This window comes from Dysidea avara, chromosome 4, assembly GCF_963678975.1.
Source record: "Dysidea avara chromosome 4, odDysAvar1.4, whole genome shotgun sequence".
Lineage (NCBI taxonomy): Eukaryota > Metazoa > Porifera > Demospongiae > Dictyoceratida > Dysideidae > Dysidea > Dysidea avara.
In genome coordinates this window covers 44333113-44351229 of record NC_089275.1, presented here as the reverse complement: position 1 = coordinate 44351229, position 18117 = coordinate 44333113, and the positions used below count along the sequence as shown (strand labels likewise).

At 38.2% G+C, this 18117-nt stretch overlaps 2 protein-coding genes and 1 long non-coding RNA gene across 3 annotated transcripts; 1 reads left to right on the top strand and 2 right to left on the bottom strand.

Moving 5' to 3' along the window:
* Positions 1 to 3917: 3917 nt before the first annotated feature.
* Positions 3918 to 6317, top strand: LOC136253892 (E3 ubiquitin-protein ligase TRIM71-like). The gene has a single exon (XM_066046551.1). The coding sequence runs from the start codon at positions 3918 to 3920 to the stop codon at positions 6315 to 6317; it is 2400 nt and encodes a 799-aa protein (XP_065902623.1).
* Positions 6318 to 7022: 705 nt separating this feature from the next.
* On the bottom strand, positions 7023 to 9119 carry LOC136254183 (uncharacterized). The gene is made up of 4 exons (XM_066046857.1): positions 8552 to 9119; positions 8436 to 8501; positions 8315 to 8384; positions 7023 to 8269 (listed from the first exon to the last, which is right to left on the bottom strand). Exons 3-4 carry the CDS (start codon positions 8367 to 8369, stop codon positions 7695 to 7697), a joined length of 630 nt encoding a protein of 209 aa, XP_065902929.1. The 5' UTR covers positions 8370 to 8384; positions 8436 to 8501; positions 8552 to 9119; the 3' UTR covers positions 7023 to 7694.
* An 84-nt stretch (positions 9120 to 9203) lies between these two features.
* LOC136254182 (uncharacterized) lies at positions 9204 to 12569 on the bottom strand. The gene is made up of 3 exons (XR_010700348.1): positions 12144 to 12569; positions 11987 to 12085; positions 9204 to 9835 (listed from the first exon to the last, which is right to left on the bottom strand). It is a non-coding gene; the product is annotated as an uncharacterized lncRNA (long non-coding RNA).
* Positions 12570 to 18117: the final 5548 nt, after the last annotated feature.

Genomic DNA, 18117 nt, shown 5'->3' with positions numbered 1-18117 from the left:
GCAATTCTTTATGTATTGAAGTCTACATGGATCCTTGAAAACAATTTTGCAGTTTAAAAAAATCCCTAAACATCATTTTCGCAGTATGTGATGTTGTGACATACACCAATGTGTATTGCACTGTGAGGTGTAGTGAAGACAGTTTATAAGCAACCATAAATCAACAGAGACAGCTCGCATAGTAAGATTTCTATCTTGGTTTGATGCATTTTACCAAAATTAATATAACTAATTGTTAGATCTGTAAATCATTCATGATAGAGACATTGCACTAGTTAACACGACACTATGCAAACATTGTGTAGTGTTTATAAAATTTGTGAAGAGATAAAACACATTCTACTTATACTTTAACTCTTTGCTGCAAATTAAAGTCTGTACTGTATATATGTAGCAAAATTGAGTTTTGGATTCAGTTAGACGTGTTAAGAATGATAGAAATTCACTTATCTAAACACTTTTGTCTAACTCTAGCATCAAAGGTATTCAACATAATGATGACCCTATATACATACTACTATATAGCTACTGAATTATATGTATTGGTGTCTTCAACAAACAGATTATAGCATAATTTGTTGTAGGAGCACTTAAAGGATGTTCAACCCTCTCTAATACATGCACTAGTATTCAACTAACCTATAGTATGGTCAACACACAGAAGTGTTTGATGTGTACTGAGAAGGTTGATGATCATGATATGACCACCCCAATCTGGTTCATCACCTGATACCTGTATAGGGGGAACACAGGTGTACAGTATTGTCTGACTATACTAATGTATTGTACAGTGGAGAGTTGATTATCTGAACATTGTGAACATCAATTAACTAACTGCCAAAATTACTGTTATATTAGAGTATTTTGTTAACCAGTGTATGTTCTATACAAATTAGACTATTTAAACAGTGTAAAAATGGATAGCTGCTTGACTTTATGAACTTTCAATTATATGAATACTATTATCCCATAATTATTATTAGTTAAGATCTCCACTGTATTGCACATTATTGTGTGATAAGCAACAAAACAATTCAGTGGTGTCATGATGATTTCTGATTTTGCTTGTAACACACCCAATTGAATCCAAAATTTTTGCTATTCTTTATTTTTTATTATTATTAATTACTAGGCAGACAGCAAAGTTGGTTTGCCTAGGATGTAAAATCAACAATAGTGCAGTGTATGTTACAATCAATAAGTGTATGTATGTTACAATTACTAATTGTGAACAAAAAATTACAGTGTGTATGTGTTACATAAAAAAGTTAGTTATAGTGCGTATGTTAATTAAATTATGATATGTATGTTACAATCACTAATTATATAAACTGTAAGTTACAGTACACATAATACAGCTACTAATTACAACCAGTCAAAGTTATAGTGCGTATGTTACAATTACTGCTACATACAGTATAAACTTTGCAACAATGAGTCAAAGTAATTAGAATGTGTTTTTCTTAAGGAAATATTTTACAAACAGATAAAATTTTCAGATTGTTAATTTTTAATAAGTAAAAATGTTTTCAAAGCATTCAATGAATAAGAATCAAAACTGTCACATTACACAGACAGATTTCTAGCAAAATAATGAAAAATTTAACTCCTTAAAATTCCAGCCATATACACACATACCATATCTACACTAGGAATGCTGGTTGAGACACAGTCCTCCAATTTTAGTATTCTCATAGTAAAGTTGTTCATACTGATGGCATAGTGTAATAGGATGGACTAGATGATGTCTCTTATCAGGCCCTGGTTTGTTTGATCCATCTGTCTGCAGAAAATATGGACAATAACCATGATGGCTAGTGAGCAAAGCCACAGGGAAACCATAGTGTGCTACTGTTAATTTAACATCTTGCACCGTTGGAAAAGAAGTGGGACACAATGGAAGACAAAGGTATTGTAAGCTCATGAAGTGTGCAATGTACGTACAGTACTGTGGTGTGCCAGAATACATCTGTCAAGTGTTTGGTTAAGCAACATCTAGCAGTGAAAAATCAAGCTAGTAACCATAGTTATGCATGTCTGAAGGCATCAGTGAGTAAGAAGTAAGTAACTAAGTAACTAATTAAGTGAGTGAGTGAGTGAGTGAGTGAGTGAGTGAGTGAGTGAGTGAGTGAGTGAGTGAGTGAGTGAGTGAGTGAGTGAGTGAGTGAGTGAGTGAGTGAGTGAGTGAGTGAGTGAGTCCAGTCGGTCGGTCGGTCGGTCGGTCGGTCAGTTGGTTGGTCGGTTGGTTGGTCAGCAGACAGCAAATTAAGGTTGAAAGTTAAGTTTTATAGTTACAATTAAATAAGTGAAGACTGCATTGTTAACTTACTTGACAGTTCAAAAGTTGTAATCCCAAAATGCACATTGAAAACTGGTGAATGTACTTCTATTGATCATGAGAAGCTGAAATACAAATTAACAATACCACACAAGCTCAGTAAATTAACTATGTGAATAAAGCTATTTGGAAAACAATACAAAATTAATGGGTATCAGTAAGTATCTTCAAATACTTGCATGTGACAGCTAACTCTATGAATTATTGGTTGTTATCACTGTAACAGTATATTATTTAAATCTGCAAAATGTAGATATTTAGTTATGTACTGTATAAATTATGCACAAACATTTCTAAAAAAGCAGTTATTAAAGGGCAATGTATCGCAAATTTGTTTTGTTGCGAAGCCATTCAAGATTGCATAAACACATGATTATTTTGTGTACAACTAATCACGTGTGTGTCAGTGGGTGGGAGAACAATATATGGCTCAAAGACAAAGACAGCATAAAACTTGGATCTGCCTGCACCTATACATACAATGAAGTGCATTGGTCTGTTTAAAAGGCTTGTTCATCTACTTGTGTAGTTATTACCGGTACCAAGAGTTCATAATATTATATATTTATCTAAATATATATATTATGAACTCTTGCCGGTACTGACTGGTATACTTAATTCAGGTGCCGGCACAATTTCTATTGAAAATGCTCTCAAATTCAATCTTGTATCATTCAAATTCCAGTTTCAACAATATTATTCTTTCATGCATGTAATTGTGAGAGGATGCATCATGTACTTGGTTGTCTAAATCTACCCAAACCTTTCCATTAGCAAATGCTGCAGAGAGCCACATATATCTAAAGGCAGTATATAAAATATCTACAGGCAGAAATATGTATTTCATGTGGAAATGTCTCCAAATTGCAGTATTTTAGCATTTATTTTTCAAAATTTTCCTGGAGGGGGGGGGGGGGGGGGGGGAGGCGGCATGCCCCCAAACCCTCTTAGTTCCAGCTTTGCACACCTCCACCCAAGAGATTATTAGTACCTTGAGTTAGCCCCTCCCTTTTATAAATCCTAGATCCACCCCTGCATTCAAAGCCTTTTAAACAGCTTCTGTTTATTTGTTTTGTATCCATCCTTGCCATGCCTACTTTGACTTTGGTCAGAGATTACTGGGGTCTTTGTGGTCGCATGTGACCGAGGAAATATACATTTTATATCGGTACTTCATCGATATCTAACCTTCACTAGTATTCGGGTATTACGCAAGTTTAATATCGAGTGCCATTGGACGTCGACTCGTGGTTCTGGTCGTCAGTTACAAGCGCGTATGTTTTCCGAAGTTATGAAGCCCTGCGCTTTTAGTTCAGCGCAGGGCTTCATAATTTCGGAAAACGTAGGCGCTTGTAACTGTGACGACCAGAGCCACGAGTCACCTTCCACTGGCACTCGATATTAAACTTGCGGCGAGATATAATAACCGAATACTAGTGAAGGTCACTTTTTTTTTGGAACCATCACATTAAATATCGATGACTGAGCCGGAAACGGATTGATGACTGTGTCTGGCGAAGCAAACAAAGCAGTGAGATTGATCAGGTCATAGATAATCAGGTGAAGTGCGGAAACCTGAATGACGAGTGGCAGCAGTGTAAAACGAGAATTACGGCAAGGTGAAGAGACAGCCGAATGGCAACATATTAGGGAAGAAATAACTTGTTCAATCTGTGGAGATATATTTACTGATCCGAAGACTATCGTCCCGTGTTTACACACGTTTTGTAAGCGATGTATAGAGAACAGTATAGAATCCAATAAGAAAATGGCGGCAGTTGTTTGTTGCCCGCTATGTCGTACCCCACTTTCACAAGGCGAAATAACGTCTATTCCCTCAAACTTTACAATTTGTCGTTTGGCAGAAATATTTATACAACGCGAACAAGAAAAAAAGGAGGCGTCCGTGACCATCAGTCGTTTGGTTAAAATTTTTGGCCGACAACGAAAAGTAGGCACGACTGCGTCAGTGGAAACAACATGTGGTAATTGCGAGGAAAATTTGCCAGTAACCATGTGGTGTACGGAGTGTGAAGACCCTTTGTGCCATGACTGTAGTGAATTACACAAAAAGATAAAAGCTTACAAGTCGCACGAAGTTATACTGATTAATCAATTCCTTCGTGATCCTAAGCAATTTCTTAGAATGGCTATATCAGAAAAGGTAGACTTTTGTAAAATACATACAAATCAGATGGTAGAACATTACTGCAAAACTTGTAGTAAGTTGGTATGTCAAGAATGTGTTTCACAGAGCCGCCCTCTTGGCCATCATTATCATACTGTTAGCTCTGTTGAAGATGTACTGGATGAAAAACGAGAAAGAATAAAAGAAATCCTTGTTTCACTGAAACAGTTACTTAAGCAAATGAGAAATGGAGTAAAGAAAATTGAACGTTGTGAGGATCAGATTGACAAAGACAGTGAAGCTAGTATTGAGGAGATACAAGCTACATATGATGAGCAATACAGAATATTGAAACAACAGGAAGAAGACGCAGTTGAAAAGGTGCACATCATTCAAGATTCACTTAAAAATACCCTTGCATTACAAAAGGAAAATGTTCAGTTGATGGAAAGTCAAATGGCAAGTTGTATTGACTTTTATGAAAACATTGTAAAAATTAGTAGAACAAAAGAATTAATTCATTATAATGATTGGATTGAAAATAGAGTAGTTGAATTAAATAACAAAATAGAACATACTAGCCTTGATCCACAGTGTAAAGCAAGTCATATGGCTGTTAAATGTAAACCGGTTGTCAACGAATCATTGTGTGATGTATCTAGTGTTCCGATTTGTAAGGTGATAGAGGGTCCTGCAGTAATTGATCGTCTAATCAAACTCACTGTCACACTGAAAGATCACTCTGCAGCTGCAGTTCCTATTGTCAACCAATCAAAAGATATAGAACTTCACTGCAACAAAGAGAAGAAGTTTTTGCAGAATAAGCAAGTTGAAGAACAATTAGAAGGACAATATAAAATAAGGTATAATCCTAAAAGAATGGAGTGTCATTTATTATCCATTCATTGGAGAGGTATAGCAATGAACCATGAAAAAATCCAAGTGATAGTGAATGTCCGAGACTATAGTAGCATCGAAGAGGTGGTGATGGTCATTAAGAGTTATGGACCAATAGACATTGACCCATATGGAGGATGGCTAATGAACAGACATGTACAATTAGCAAACCCTTGCGCCTTGGCTAAAGGACCTGACAATAAACTATATGTTCGTGATGCTAATTATGATGTATTGGTAGTGTTTGATGAACAATATCAGTACTCACACATTATTGGTGGATGTGGTTGTGGATTAGGGAGGTTTTTGTGTATGACCGGAATAGCAGTAGATAAGAAAGGGTATTTGTATGTTGCAGATCGTGCATTGCACTGCATTCAGAAGTTGAATCTAAGAAGTGGAAAATTTATTTGCCAGTTTGGCAGTAAAGGTAGTGATGGTGGAAAATTCAATTGTCCTTGTGGTCTACTGTTTTCTCAGTCAGGCTTACTGTTTGTGTGTGACCTTGACAATCACAGAATTCAAGTGTTTAAAAATGAACAATTCTCTTACTGCTTTGGAAAGCGTGGTGCAGAACCCGGTGCTTTCAATCATCCTATCAATCTAACAATGAACAACAATGAAGATCAGTTGTTTATCACAGACGGTAACAATCACAGAATCCAGTTATTCACTCCAAAAGGACAATTTCTTAAAATATTCTGTAACTTTGCTGGAATTCCCTACAAGATATTCTATCCAAGTGGGATACACTATACACCAGATGGACACCTGTTAATTTGTGCTGGTATCATTAATAGTGTGTTGGTGTTTCAAGAAGATGGAAAGTTTATATCATCCATTGATGGCTTTCATCAAGATCGAAGATATTTTTTCCCTCGTGAGGTGTTGATGATGGATAATGGACAGATAGTAATTGCTAGCTCTTCTGATCACCAACTGGTTATTTTTTAATTATTTAGCTGTACTTTTTATTGGATTATTCACTTGTATATATAACCATAAACAATCGGGTTTTTTTGAAAATCATTGATTTATGTGTGCCTTTGACATTGTGATTTTTAATATTTCTATATGCAGTGGCAGATCCAGGGGGTTCCTAGGGCTCCCTGTAACCCTTATTTTGGAAGGAAAGCTGTCAACAATGTGGCTGAGGAATTCAAAACATGCATAATGCTTTACAGGCCGAATCACTCTTGTTTAATGCAAAACTACTACAGTTCCACCTCTAAATTTATTTATTGTTAATTATTCAGTCCTGTTAACCGTAACTCTTTTAAGGTAAAATTAACTTACAGTTTATCATCATCATTCAAATAGTATTTCATGATTCTCCTATTTTTTACTGCTATTTTATCATATTATAATACGTCTTGAATTATGTGAATTAATATATTGATGTTTTACACAGTAGCTAGTACATATTTCACAATATTGTATACACAGTAAAAAAATAGTAGAGAATTTCACTACTAATTAATTTTGTGCCACAATCCTCACTATTTTTGTGTAGTGACATGTTAGTGAATGTCAATGTCACTATACACAGTGGTGACATTCACTACAAGAAAAAATGTAGTGACCAAGAGTATTGTGGCAGACTTTACCACTGTTTTTTACTGCTGGACTAGCATATATAAAGAAATAGAAAAGGTGGTTATGTAGCTGAAGCTCCCAAACATGTACACATTAGATTGTACATAATATTGTTGAAATTAATACAAAAAGGTTAAATTTGAAATAATAAACAATGATATTGGCTATTGCTGACTTAAGTTATAGAGAACACAGAACAACGAAATTATAAACAATTTTGATTAAAACAGTAAACTATCTACATCTGGCAGGCTCTGGAATATTCTTTAATTAACCTTGGGCTGAGACTATATATAGAAATAGGCTGCATTATCACTGTATACTGTCTGCTGGTGAAATTGTAATGCTTTTCTTTTATTATTGCTGCTAGAATGTAATGCTGCTGTACTATTGTTGCTGTATTCTCATTAATATTATCTAATCAGCAAAGTTTGAGTAATATAGTGCTTTTGGGTAATATCATGCTCAAAAGCAGAGGATGGTTTCTGCTGAAAGTGTTTCACGTGCAACATCGGTTAGAGTCTATTTCATCGTCAGCATTCTCTGCAGTTCTGCTTTTCTTGGCCCTAGATGTCAAGGAGCTATCTACTTTCTTTTTACTACTTTGAGCCTGTTTGTGTTGTTGCTTGCTTGCCTGCATAGCTCCCTTTTTACGTTGTTTTGCTTCCTTTGTTGCAGCCGTTCGTGCCTTTTCCTCCTTCTTACATTGCACCTCCTCTTCCTTCTGTCTTTTTTTCAGTTCCCTTTCTGCTTTCCTCTTCTGTTTTCTTCTTGTGCTAACCGTTTCTGCTCTTCCTTTACTTCAAACGCTCTGATACATTCTGGGTTGGTCAGAACTCTTGCATTAGCAGTTTTAGTTCGCTTATCTTGAGTAATCCTTGGAGTATTGACCAGTTCAGCCAAGGGTGAACACCTTGGTGTTGACACGGATCCTGTTGAACTTGGTGTACCAGATGGAATTGGCTCATCTGTCAATGCTAGATGGGAAGAAGACTGTGGCACTGAACGACGAGGTATAGAACTCTCAACAACCCTGTTTTCCTGGTCAGACTGAACGAGTTGCAGATTAACATATACTGGTGTCACACTGGGGCCTTCAAGAAGACCTGTCATTAATGCCTCAGATCGTACACTTGCAGCAATAGGATGATGTATCCTTAGCCACCTCTCATATTTTGGGTCCGACAAATCATATCCATTTTCAAAATGACGAGTATACAGCTCTTCTTCTTCTGCTGAAAACCTCGCTTCTATTGAAACATTGCTGCTGAGTACATCAATTCCTTCGACTTCCTCCTGCTCATCAACCTCTAAAGTACACATATAAAGTAGGCTACTATTGATACTAAACATACCCTGAGTCATCATGGTATCACTGAATTTCTTGGCTACATGAAGCAATACTCTCATGGTCTAATTCAGGATCTGAAATTGAAGCACTAAAATAAATGATTAATACAGGTATACTGTATGTACCTTCAGTCACATTGCCATTTCCTTGAATGTTTGAAGTAGCATCACCTTGACCTTCAGAAACAACATCTGAAATAAAAATAATCAATTATTGACTATCAATATGGTAATGGACATACCTCTAGTCATCACATCCTCACCTTCTTGGCTGATAGAAGCAGCAGAAACACTTGCACATGATATGGCATGTCGATTAAGAGGATAAACACCAGTTTTTCTGAAGCTAGACACAACATTTGCTGGTGTAATAGCATTCAACCATGCATTTCGAAGTACAAAGTTGAAATTTGGCTTGCTGATGACTGTGCCAGGACTCTTACAGTAAAATTTATGGCATTCTTGTCTCCAATGATCCTTCAGTGGCTTAAATAGACTGCAATTCAGGGGCTGGCACTCATGGGTTGTATGAGGAGGCAAAAAAAATATTGTCACTTTGTGGTCTTTAGCAAACTTCTATGACATCAAGTCTGAGTGGGTGCTATGACCATCTAACATTAACAATAGTGGGTGCCGTGCAACTACATGTGCTAAAAAATGCTTTTCAAGGAAATAGAAGAATAGCTCATGGTCAATCCACCCCTTTTCACTATATGCATAGCTGGTCCTACTCACTTCATTCCTGCACCACATGTGATTTAATTTCTTCGCAGCAAAAATTACAAATGGAGGTAAGCACTGTCCAGTGGCACTAGCCAGCCAGCCAGTCACCGTTATCTGTTGCTTTTGTCCAGATGTTTGATAACGGACCTTCTTTTGCCCTTTTTTGCAACAATCTTTGGTGGACGAGGTTCTAGTGGCATGCCAGTTTCGTCCATATTGTAAATTGCTTCTGGGTGATTCCAGAAATCTCCATCATCGAAAACCTCCTTTAACTTGTCAAAATAGTTATTCATGTTTTCCTCATTTACAGCGTCCAGCCTAATTGCAGCAGTGGAATCACCTGATCGCAAGTTCAAAGATGAGTTCCTCTTCAGAAACTTCTGCCACCACCCATGAGTAACTCTGGAAGCTCATCCTCTTTTAGCTCCACATGTCTCTCAACAATAATTAAAACTTCTTTTCGAGTTTTACCGTAGCCAATATTTGCTGCATCAATTAATGCCCTGCCAGCTCTTCCTCCTCTGCTGCAGATAAATATAGCTTTGGCCCTGGTTTACTCCCATGCACAACTCGACCTCTCAGTCTATCCTTAAGAGTAGAAGGAGGTACACCATGCTTCTTAGCAGCTGCATTAGCACCGAGATGATTGCCTGTTACATCATCGATCGCAGCCTGCATTTGTTGGTCTGTCCACTGTTTACTTACTGCTTTGCCATTGTTCTGTGGCGGACTTGACGTAGTAGTGCCATTTGAATGCCGTCTGAACCCCTTTTTCCTCTTGTTTGGCATGACACACGATGAACCTGCAGAAAAAGACGCATTATATGAGCTGAGCATTACACAGTTAGCAAATACATCAGATATTAACTATTAAACCATTTAGCAACAAACCTTTTCGTGTTCTACCTAGGATAGAATAGCTTCTAGACGATTTTAAACAGCCGAAACAATAAAGATAACTAGCATGAGGAATATAGTAGTAAACTTCCGTATACTTTGCCATATATCGGGTGCCGATAATAGATGTCGCTTTAGTTGATAATAGACGTCAGTCGATTATGATTATGATTATGATTATGATTACTGAAAACACAGTTACAAACTGATATGTTCAGGTAAGGAAAAAGCATTACAAATCACATAGATGAGAGTCAGTTATAATTTATCTAAAAATACTTGTAGAGATTGGGATTCTATTGTGTCAGTTGGTAAATTGTTCCAATCGCGGATAGATTTGGGGTAATAGCTGAATTTATAATGATCTGTTCTAGCAAACGGAATCTCAAAATGGAAGGGGTGGTGGTGGCGGGTTGGATATGTGGTATTGGTGAAATAATTTGGGTAATTGATTGCTTATGCTACTTTGACTTTGGTCAGAGATTACTGGCTTTGCTTTGGTCTTTGTGACCAAGGAATTGTACATATTATATCGGTGCTTCATCGATATCTAATTAATTTGATGGTTCCAAAAAAGTGACCTTCACTAGTATTCGGTTATTACACAGGTTTAATGTCGAGTGCCATTGGACATCGACTCGCAGTTCTGGTCGTCACAGTTACAAGCGCGTATGTTTTCCGAAGTTATGAAGCCTTGCGCTTTTAGTTCAACGCAGGGCTTCATGTTTAATTTGACAGCAATAAGGCCACTTCAAATAAATTCTCTGTTTCCCTTCCTGGACTCAGGCATATTTGCATGCGGGCGGGTGGTCCATTTCCATTATTTTATTATTATTATTATTACTAGGACCGCGTCACATACAACCAAGTAGATACACCAACGTTGCAACCTACCCATTGGGATAGTATAAACAGTGCCATAGGAAACACTCAGAGCAGTGCAATGGCGGATCCAGGATGGGGCATTTGGGGCAAATGCCCCCCCCCCCCCCCCTTGTGGAGTAGCTGTAGCTAGCTACAGTTTTGATTATAATTTATGTCAGGCCAAAATCAACTTATAACTCATGAAAATATGCACATTTTACTGGAATTTATTGTTACAAATTCAACTAAAATTAAAATGAATCAGTCAAACTAGACGTAAACTTGTCACTCAGCAGCTTCGTGTGTGCTAAAGCGCCTCTAAAATAATTATCGTGTTGCTGATTTTATAAAGACATTGATAGCCTTTTAAACAGCTTTTGAGACTTCACAACCATCTTGAAAGGCCAAAATGCAAAACCAACGCTGAGATACTACTAAGAGGTGATTATTTGCAGCTTCCAACTAACAAGAGAGTCTGGCTCTTCCCAACCACTTACAACCATAGATTATAGACACCCCCTATCTATGTTACAACTTAGCCTGTCTGTGCCCCTCCCCTTGCCAGCTCCTGGATCCGCCCCTGCAGTGTGCGTGTACCTGTGGAAATGATACATATGCATACGTACACAGGCAAGGGAGTTTAACTGGCATTAGAAAACCACAATACTAAAACACAACCTACACAAAAAACCAAGTTAAGTTAGCTATATTGAAAGTAACTATATATTGTAGGTGTGACGTGTCTCTGAAGCTGACTCAGCAGTGAAGTGAGGCTATGCAGAATAAGGGATATGGTGAAGGCACAATTAGTAATTGATCCCAATCAAGCCAATATGGCACAACAGACTCTGTTGTAACTAGAGGCCACTGGTGATGTACCTGTATATCAGCGGTGTGGCATTGGCACAGTAATCACAGTGTATAATATTATGCATACAGCCATGCACAACATACAGGAGATAGTATAGTTACACATTGTTGTATATGCAGCACTGCATCGGCTTCTTGTTTAGCTATTACAGACTCACAGTAGACTAGTAGTTAAGCCGAGTGGAAAATAATTCCAGCCGCCAGCAAGCCAGATGAAGGTGCCGGTATAATGAAAATAATTTCAGCCGCTAGCAAGCCAGATGAAGGATGAAGATGTAGACCTATAATACAACTACTGGTACAAGTATTACATTACTCATTACCTTGCTGTTCCAGCTGGTTGTTTATGAGCGCATCAGCTGGTATCCCAACTGGTAGCTAATCAGCTGGTCCTTCACTGCATGACTCCTGGAGCGCATATCCTGCACACAAAATACACAGTTACAAATATTTAAACATACTTGTAATGTTGTTGCTTACCAGTAAAGTGGCGCCTGGCCTCTCCGCGGACATTTACTAATCTTCTTGTTCGAGCATGCTATGGTTCGAGCAATCTGACAAAAAACACATTAAAATTTGTCGTGCCAAACTCTATGTTAAAGGCCAAATTTATGGTGAAGTCATTAATTCAACTTTCATACCTAATCCCAGAACTGAATCGTTGAATTCTTCCAGCAACAATTCTACTATGGAAATTGGAGATGGATCCACATCCAACAATGATACACCTGCATATTATGTCCAACCATTTACTAGCAAATATCGGATGTACAGACCCTAAATGTCAAACAGTGTCAAGAATATAAACTCTTTCCTTCACTGTAAATTTATGGCACTTGGCTAATGTTTTGTAATTATGATTAATATCTGTGCGTTACAATCTTTTGTAGATTTCTGCACAGTACTTATATAATAATAATAATAATCTGTAATTGTGACTGGATTTGACAAAACAAGGCTTCGACGCACAAAGCTTTGTTAGGAGATATGGCAATTTTAAGGAATCATTGTGTAATAACTTCCCAGTGCCTACAGCTGTGCAAACAAAATTTGCACCAATTGTTCATCTGTTCACTAGCTATCACTGAGTGGGTGTATACAGTTCTGATACCCAAAATTTGCCCTGTTTTGAGCAGCTTTTTTCGAGCAGGTTATAATATCACAGATGGTAGTAATAAGGGTGGGAGGGTGGGGGTAGTAATAAGGGTGGGAGGGTGGGGGTGGACGGTGGTGCTAATATACGGGTATAAAATGGAGTAAGAAGACGATTGGAATCCAGAGGCCAAGTTTGGGCTCTCCATGGCCCTCCATGGCCCTCAAATTACTCCAAATTGACTGAGAACACTATTGGCGAGCTCTCTGTGAAGTCCCAGCTCACTACACACCATTATCACAAAGCCATGGCCATTTAATGGTGCCAATCTCACACTCGTGGCTTTGACAGGGTCGGAAGAAAGCTGCTACAGAAACCAGACTTGCCAGTGCTGAAGGAAGTACAGTGTGAAATATGGTAGTGTATTAGACCAGCAATCCATTTCTGGTAAAATCGTAAGTTTGATTTTGTGTGTGTGGAAGCCTTGTTATATGAAATCCGGTCACAATTAAACAAGGGCGTGGTGCTAATATACGGGTATAAAATGGAGTAAGAAGACGATTGGAATCCAGAGGCCAAGTTTGGGCTCTCCATGGCCCTCCATGGCCCTCAAATTACTCCACATTGACTGAGAACACTATTGGCGAGCTCTCTGTGAAGTCCCAGCTCACTACACACCATTATCACAAAGCCATGGCCATTTAATGGTGCCAATCTCACACTCGTGGCTTTGACAGGGTCGGAAGAAAGCTGCTACAGAAACCAGACTTGCCAGTGCTGAAGGAAGTACAGTGTGAAATATGATAGTGTATTAGACCAGCAATCCATTTCTGGTAAAATCGTAAGTTTGATTTTGTGTGTGTGGAAGCCTTGTTATATGAAATCCGGTCACAATTAAACAAGGGCGTGGTGCCGGGCGTTATATAGAATTACACGTACGGTAAGGTCATCAGCACGAACAGGCGTACTTATTATACGGTTGTGCCTTCATTCACAGGCGAATCTATCCCCGCTTAGTTCATGTCTCTAGGCCTCGTAGTTTTCTCAAACATTATTTATTTATTTATTTATTCATTCATTATTAATGACGTAATTTTAACCGCTTTTCGTATTATTCTTACTACTTGGTTGTATAACTAGGACCGCGTCACATACAACCAAGTACATACACCAACGTTACAACCTACCCATTGGGCAAGTATAAACAGTGCCATAGGCAGCACTCAGAGCAGTGTGCGTGTACCGGTGGAAATGATGCATATGCATACGTACACAGGCAAGGGAGTTTAACTGGCATCAGAAAACCACAATACAAAAACACAACCTACACAAAAACCAAGTTAAGTTAGATATATTGAAAGTAACTATATATTGTAGGTGTGACGTGTCTCTGAAGATGACTCAGCAGTGAAGTGAGGCTATGCAGAATAAGACCTTAAGGGATATGATGAAGGCGCACAATTAGCAATTGATCCCAATCAAGCCAATATGGCACAACAGACTCTGTTGTAACTAGAGGCCACTGGTGATGTACCAGTATATCAGCGGTGTGGCATTGGCACAGTGATTACAGTCTATAATATTATGCATACAGCCATGCACAACATACAGGAGATAGTTACACATTGTTGTATATGCAGTACTGTATCGGCTTCTTGAGCTATTACAGACTCACAGTAGAGTAGAAGTTAAGCCGAGCCGAGTGGAAAATAATTCCAGCCGCTAGCAAGCCAGATGAAGGATGAAGATGTATAATACAATTACCGGTACAAGTATTACATTACTCATTACCTTGTTGTTCCAGCTGGTTGTTTATGAACGTATCAGCTGGTATCCCAACTGGTCATCAGCTGGTTGTTCACTGCATGACGCCTGGAGCGCATATCCTACACACAAAATACACAGTTACAAACATTTAAACATACTTATAATGCTGTTGTTTACCAGTAAAGTGGCGCCTGGCCTCTCCGCAGACGTTTACTAATCTTCTCCTTCAAGCAATCTGTAATCTCCACTAGAACAACAAAAGAGCAAACAACTTCGTGCAGAACTAGCTAATCTTAACAAGGAAGGAAAATGTTATAGAATCAAGCATGGTAAGATAATTCTGAGGGAAGCAGCTACTTTCCAAAGCAACAAGTGAAGTCAGCCAACTCCAAACAACATGTACCTGTAAAACCATGTGATGAACAAAATTAACAAAATCAAAGCTTGATGTTGTGTTTCAACATCTACCACTCTGTAATTATAGAACTCATTTGTACCATTATCTGTGTTATATACTCTCTGTGAGGTTTACACAGTAATAATAATAATAATAATTAAACAAGGGCGTGGTTCCGGGCGTTATATAGAATTACACGTACGGTAAAGTCATCAGCACGAACAGGCGTAGCTACTTATTATACGGTTGTGCCTTCATTCACAGGCGAATCTATCCCCGCTTAGTTCATGTCTCTAGGCCTCGTAGTTTTCTCAAACATTATTTATTATTTATTTATTTCATTCATTATTAATGACGTAATTTTACCGCATTTCGTATTATTCTCAGTACTTGGTTGTATAATTAATGGACAAAAATTGCTTGGCAGTACAAGACTGTCAAGCTAGACCGCAGGCCTTTGAGAGTGCCCATATCTTGTTGTTCTCCATATATCATCAAGATTCTTCTTAAACAATGCCACGGTTGGTGCAGAAATAACATCTGCTGGAAGAGAATACTCTGTTGGTGAAAAAATTATGCCTCACTAGCAGCCGAGATCGAAATTTAAAGAGTTTACGGTGGTGACCTCTGGTGGTATCCGTATTACTCAAAGTGAAAAATGAGGTAGGGTTGATGTCATAGTAACCATCCAATATCTTGTAGGTCTCAATTAGATCTCCCCTTTGACGTCTACAATACAGTGAATATAAACCAAGTCTCTCTAAACGAGTTTCGTATGGTAAATCAAATAAACTAGGTAATAACTTGGTGGCACGTCTCTGTACTTTCTCTAGGAGATCAATATCTTTCGCCAAGTAAGGGCTCCAGACCTGGATGCAATACTCCAAGTGAGGTCTGACATACATTTTGTACAAAAAAGTCAACAAGTCAACAGAAAAAGGTTTGAAGGACCTTCTTAGCAAACCAAGAACTTGCATAGCTTTTGCTGCAGCCTTACGACACTGTATAGATGGTTTCAAGTCTTCAGTGCACCAAATACCAAGATCTTTTTCTTCTTGCACTTCTGTGATTTCAAAGGTTAAGTTGGTGGAACTGTCCATTATAAGATTGGCTAGCTTTTCAAGCCATTTTTTGCCTGGCACAGCCAAAAAGACTGCATAAAAGCTTGTTCCTTCCTTTGTAAGTTGCAAAAATTTTTATTTTATTAATTTATTAATGCTTTACAGCACAAGTGCTGAAGGTCTGTAGGACACCTGGTCCTACAGCCTGCTCAAAGACTTTAGCTACATTAGGTGTGTTTGAAAGTTGGAGAAGGGAGAAAAAATCCATGACTGGACCTAGGTAGCCTCAAAATGACAAACATGAAGTTTGTGCTGACTTGTTAGCGCTGCTGACATGCCGTAAGCTGACACTGTTTCAAGATAGCTTTTACTGATCCTATCGGTATGCAAGAATAACCGGAAAATAATGGAAGAATACGGAATAATGGAATATTTAGAGCTGGTAGTTAACAGATACGGGCAGTGGACGGGAAACATAGAATTTATTTGGTGTGGCCTAATGAATGACCATGCATGCGGGAAGAGAATCTGCATTTGTGCAAAGGTTATGGAACACATTATATATCATTCCATCATCAACCATTTAAACGAAAACAACATATTAATTGAAAATCAACATGGGTTCAGATCTAATCATTCATGCATAACTCAACTAATTACTCTTACAGAAGACATATCCTTTGCTCTAGACCATCAGAAACAAATAGGTATCATCCTATTGGATTTTTCTAAAGCATTCGATACAGTACCACACCAACGCTTAATGACCAAACTAAGATATTATGGAATTAATGGCAGTACTTATAACTGGATCCAAACTTGGCTTATCCAACGTACTCAGTGTGTTGTTTTAAATAGTGAATCCTTTAGTCCAGTGTCGGTAATGTCTGGGGTACCACAAGGCACAGTTCTTGGACCTCTAATGTTCCTATTGTATATAAATGACATAACTAAAGACATCAACTCACTACTCCGCCTGTTCGCTGATGATTGCTTGCTTTATAGAGTTATCAATAGTGTAGAAGACATCAACAGACTTCAAGAAGATTTAAATAAACTGTCAGAATGGGCCGATACTTGGCAACTTAAGTTCAATATTAGTAAATGTACAGTTATACGTTGCACGAGATCCTTATCACCACTTACTTATGACTACACACTTCACAGTCACATACTAGATATATCTGATCAACATATGTACCTAGGAGTCTTAATTCATAAATCACTGTCTTGGTCACCTCACATATCAAATGTTGTCAATAAAGCATCTAGAACACTCAATTTCTTAAAACGCAATCTAAACAAATGTTCAAAACAAGTTAAAGAATCAGCTTACCTAACAATGGTGAGACCACAACTAGAGTATGCATCTGCTGTCTGGGATCCCTACCACGTTGGAGATATTTCAGAGTTATAGAAAGTACAACGAAGAGCAGCGCGCTGGGTGTTGAATGACTATGGCAGATTCAGTTCAGTTTCTCTAATGTTGGATCAGCTGAAATGGCCTACATTACAAATTTGTCGGAAATTATCTAGGTTACTGTAATATACTCAGTAAATAAGGTGATACCAACGCGTACCCAGCCGATAACAACACAGTTCAATTAGATTGGAAGGATTAAAGACAACATGTACAATCACGTACAAATCATTAGTCACGGAAAAGTTCGAATCAAATCTAAATACGCATGCGTACAATTACAACATATTCTAATTAATGTTCAAGTTATGACATCTCCTCCCTCCTTAAGATGGAAGGTCATCTGGGGACCAACGATCTGGAGGATGTCGTACTCTTGTAGAGCGACGAAGTTCAACAGTGTTAGGAGCTTCAATAGTACTAGACTGATCCACCACTGGGGAACTTGCTTGGTCTCCAATTAACAGGAAATCATCAGAGTCGGAAATGTCATTGCTCGACAAGCGAATTTTGACATGGTCTACATGGCGACGCACAACTTTGTTGTTTTGTAACTGAACTAGGTATGACAAGGGACCACGACACTTCTCAATCACACCAGGTATCCAAACTGGAGTTCCACTAAAATTCTTAACATACACTGTATCACCAACATCAAACTCATGCAATCTACGTTTGCCATCATGATTAACCTTCTGCTTTTGCTGGTTAGCTTG

Coding starts and splice junctions, on each gene's coding strand:
- LOC136253892 (XM_066046551.1), top strand. CDS start 3,918: ATGACGAGTGGCAGCAGTGTAAAACGAGAATTACGGCAAGGTGAAGAG.
- LOC136254183 (XM_066046857.1), bottom strand. CDS start 8,369: ATGAGAGTATTGCTTCATGTAGCCAAGAAATTCAGTGATACCATGATG. Junction 8,270..8,314: donor TGATACCATGATGACTCAGG/GTATGTTTAGTA, acceptor TGTGTACTTTAG/AGGTTGATGAGCAGGAGGAA.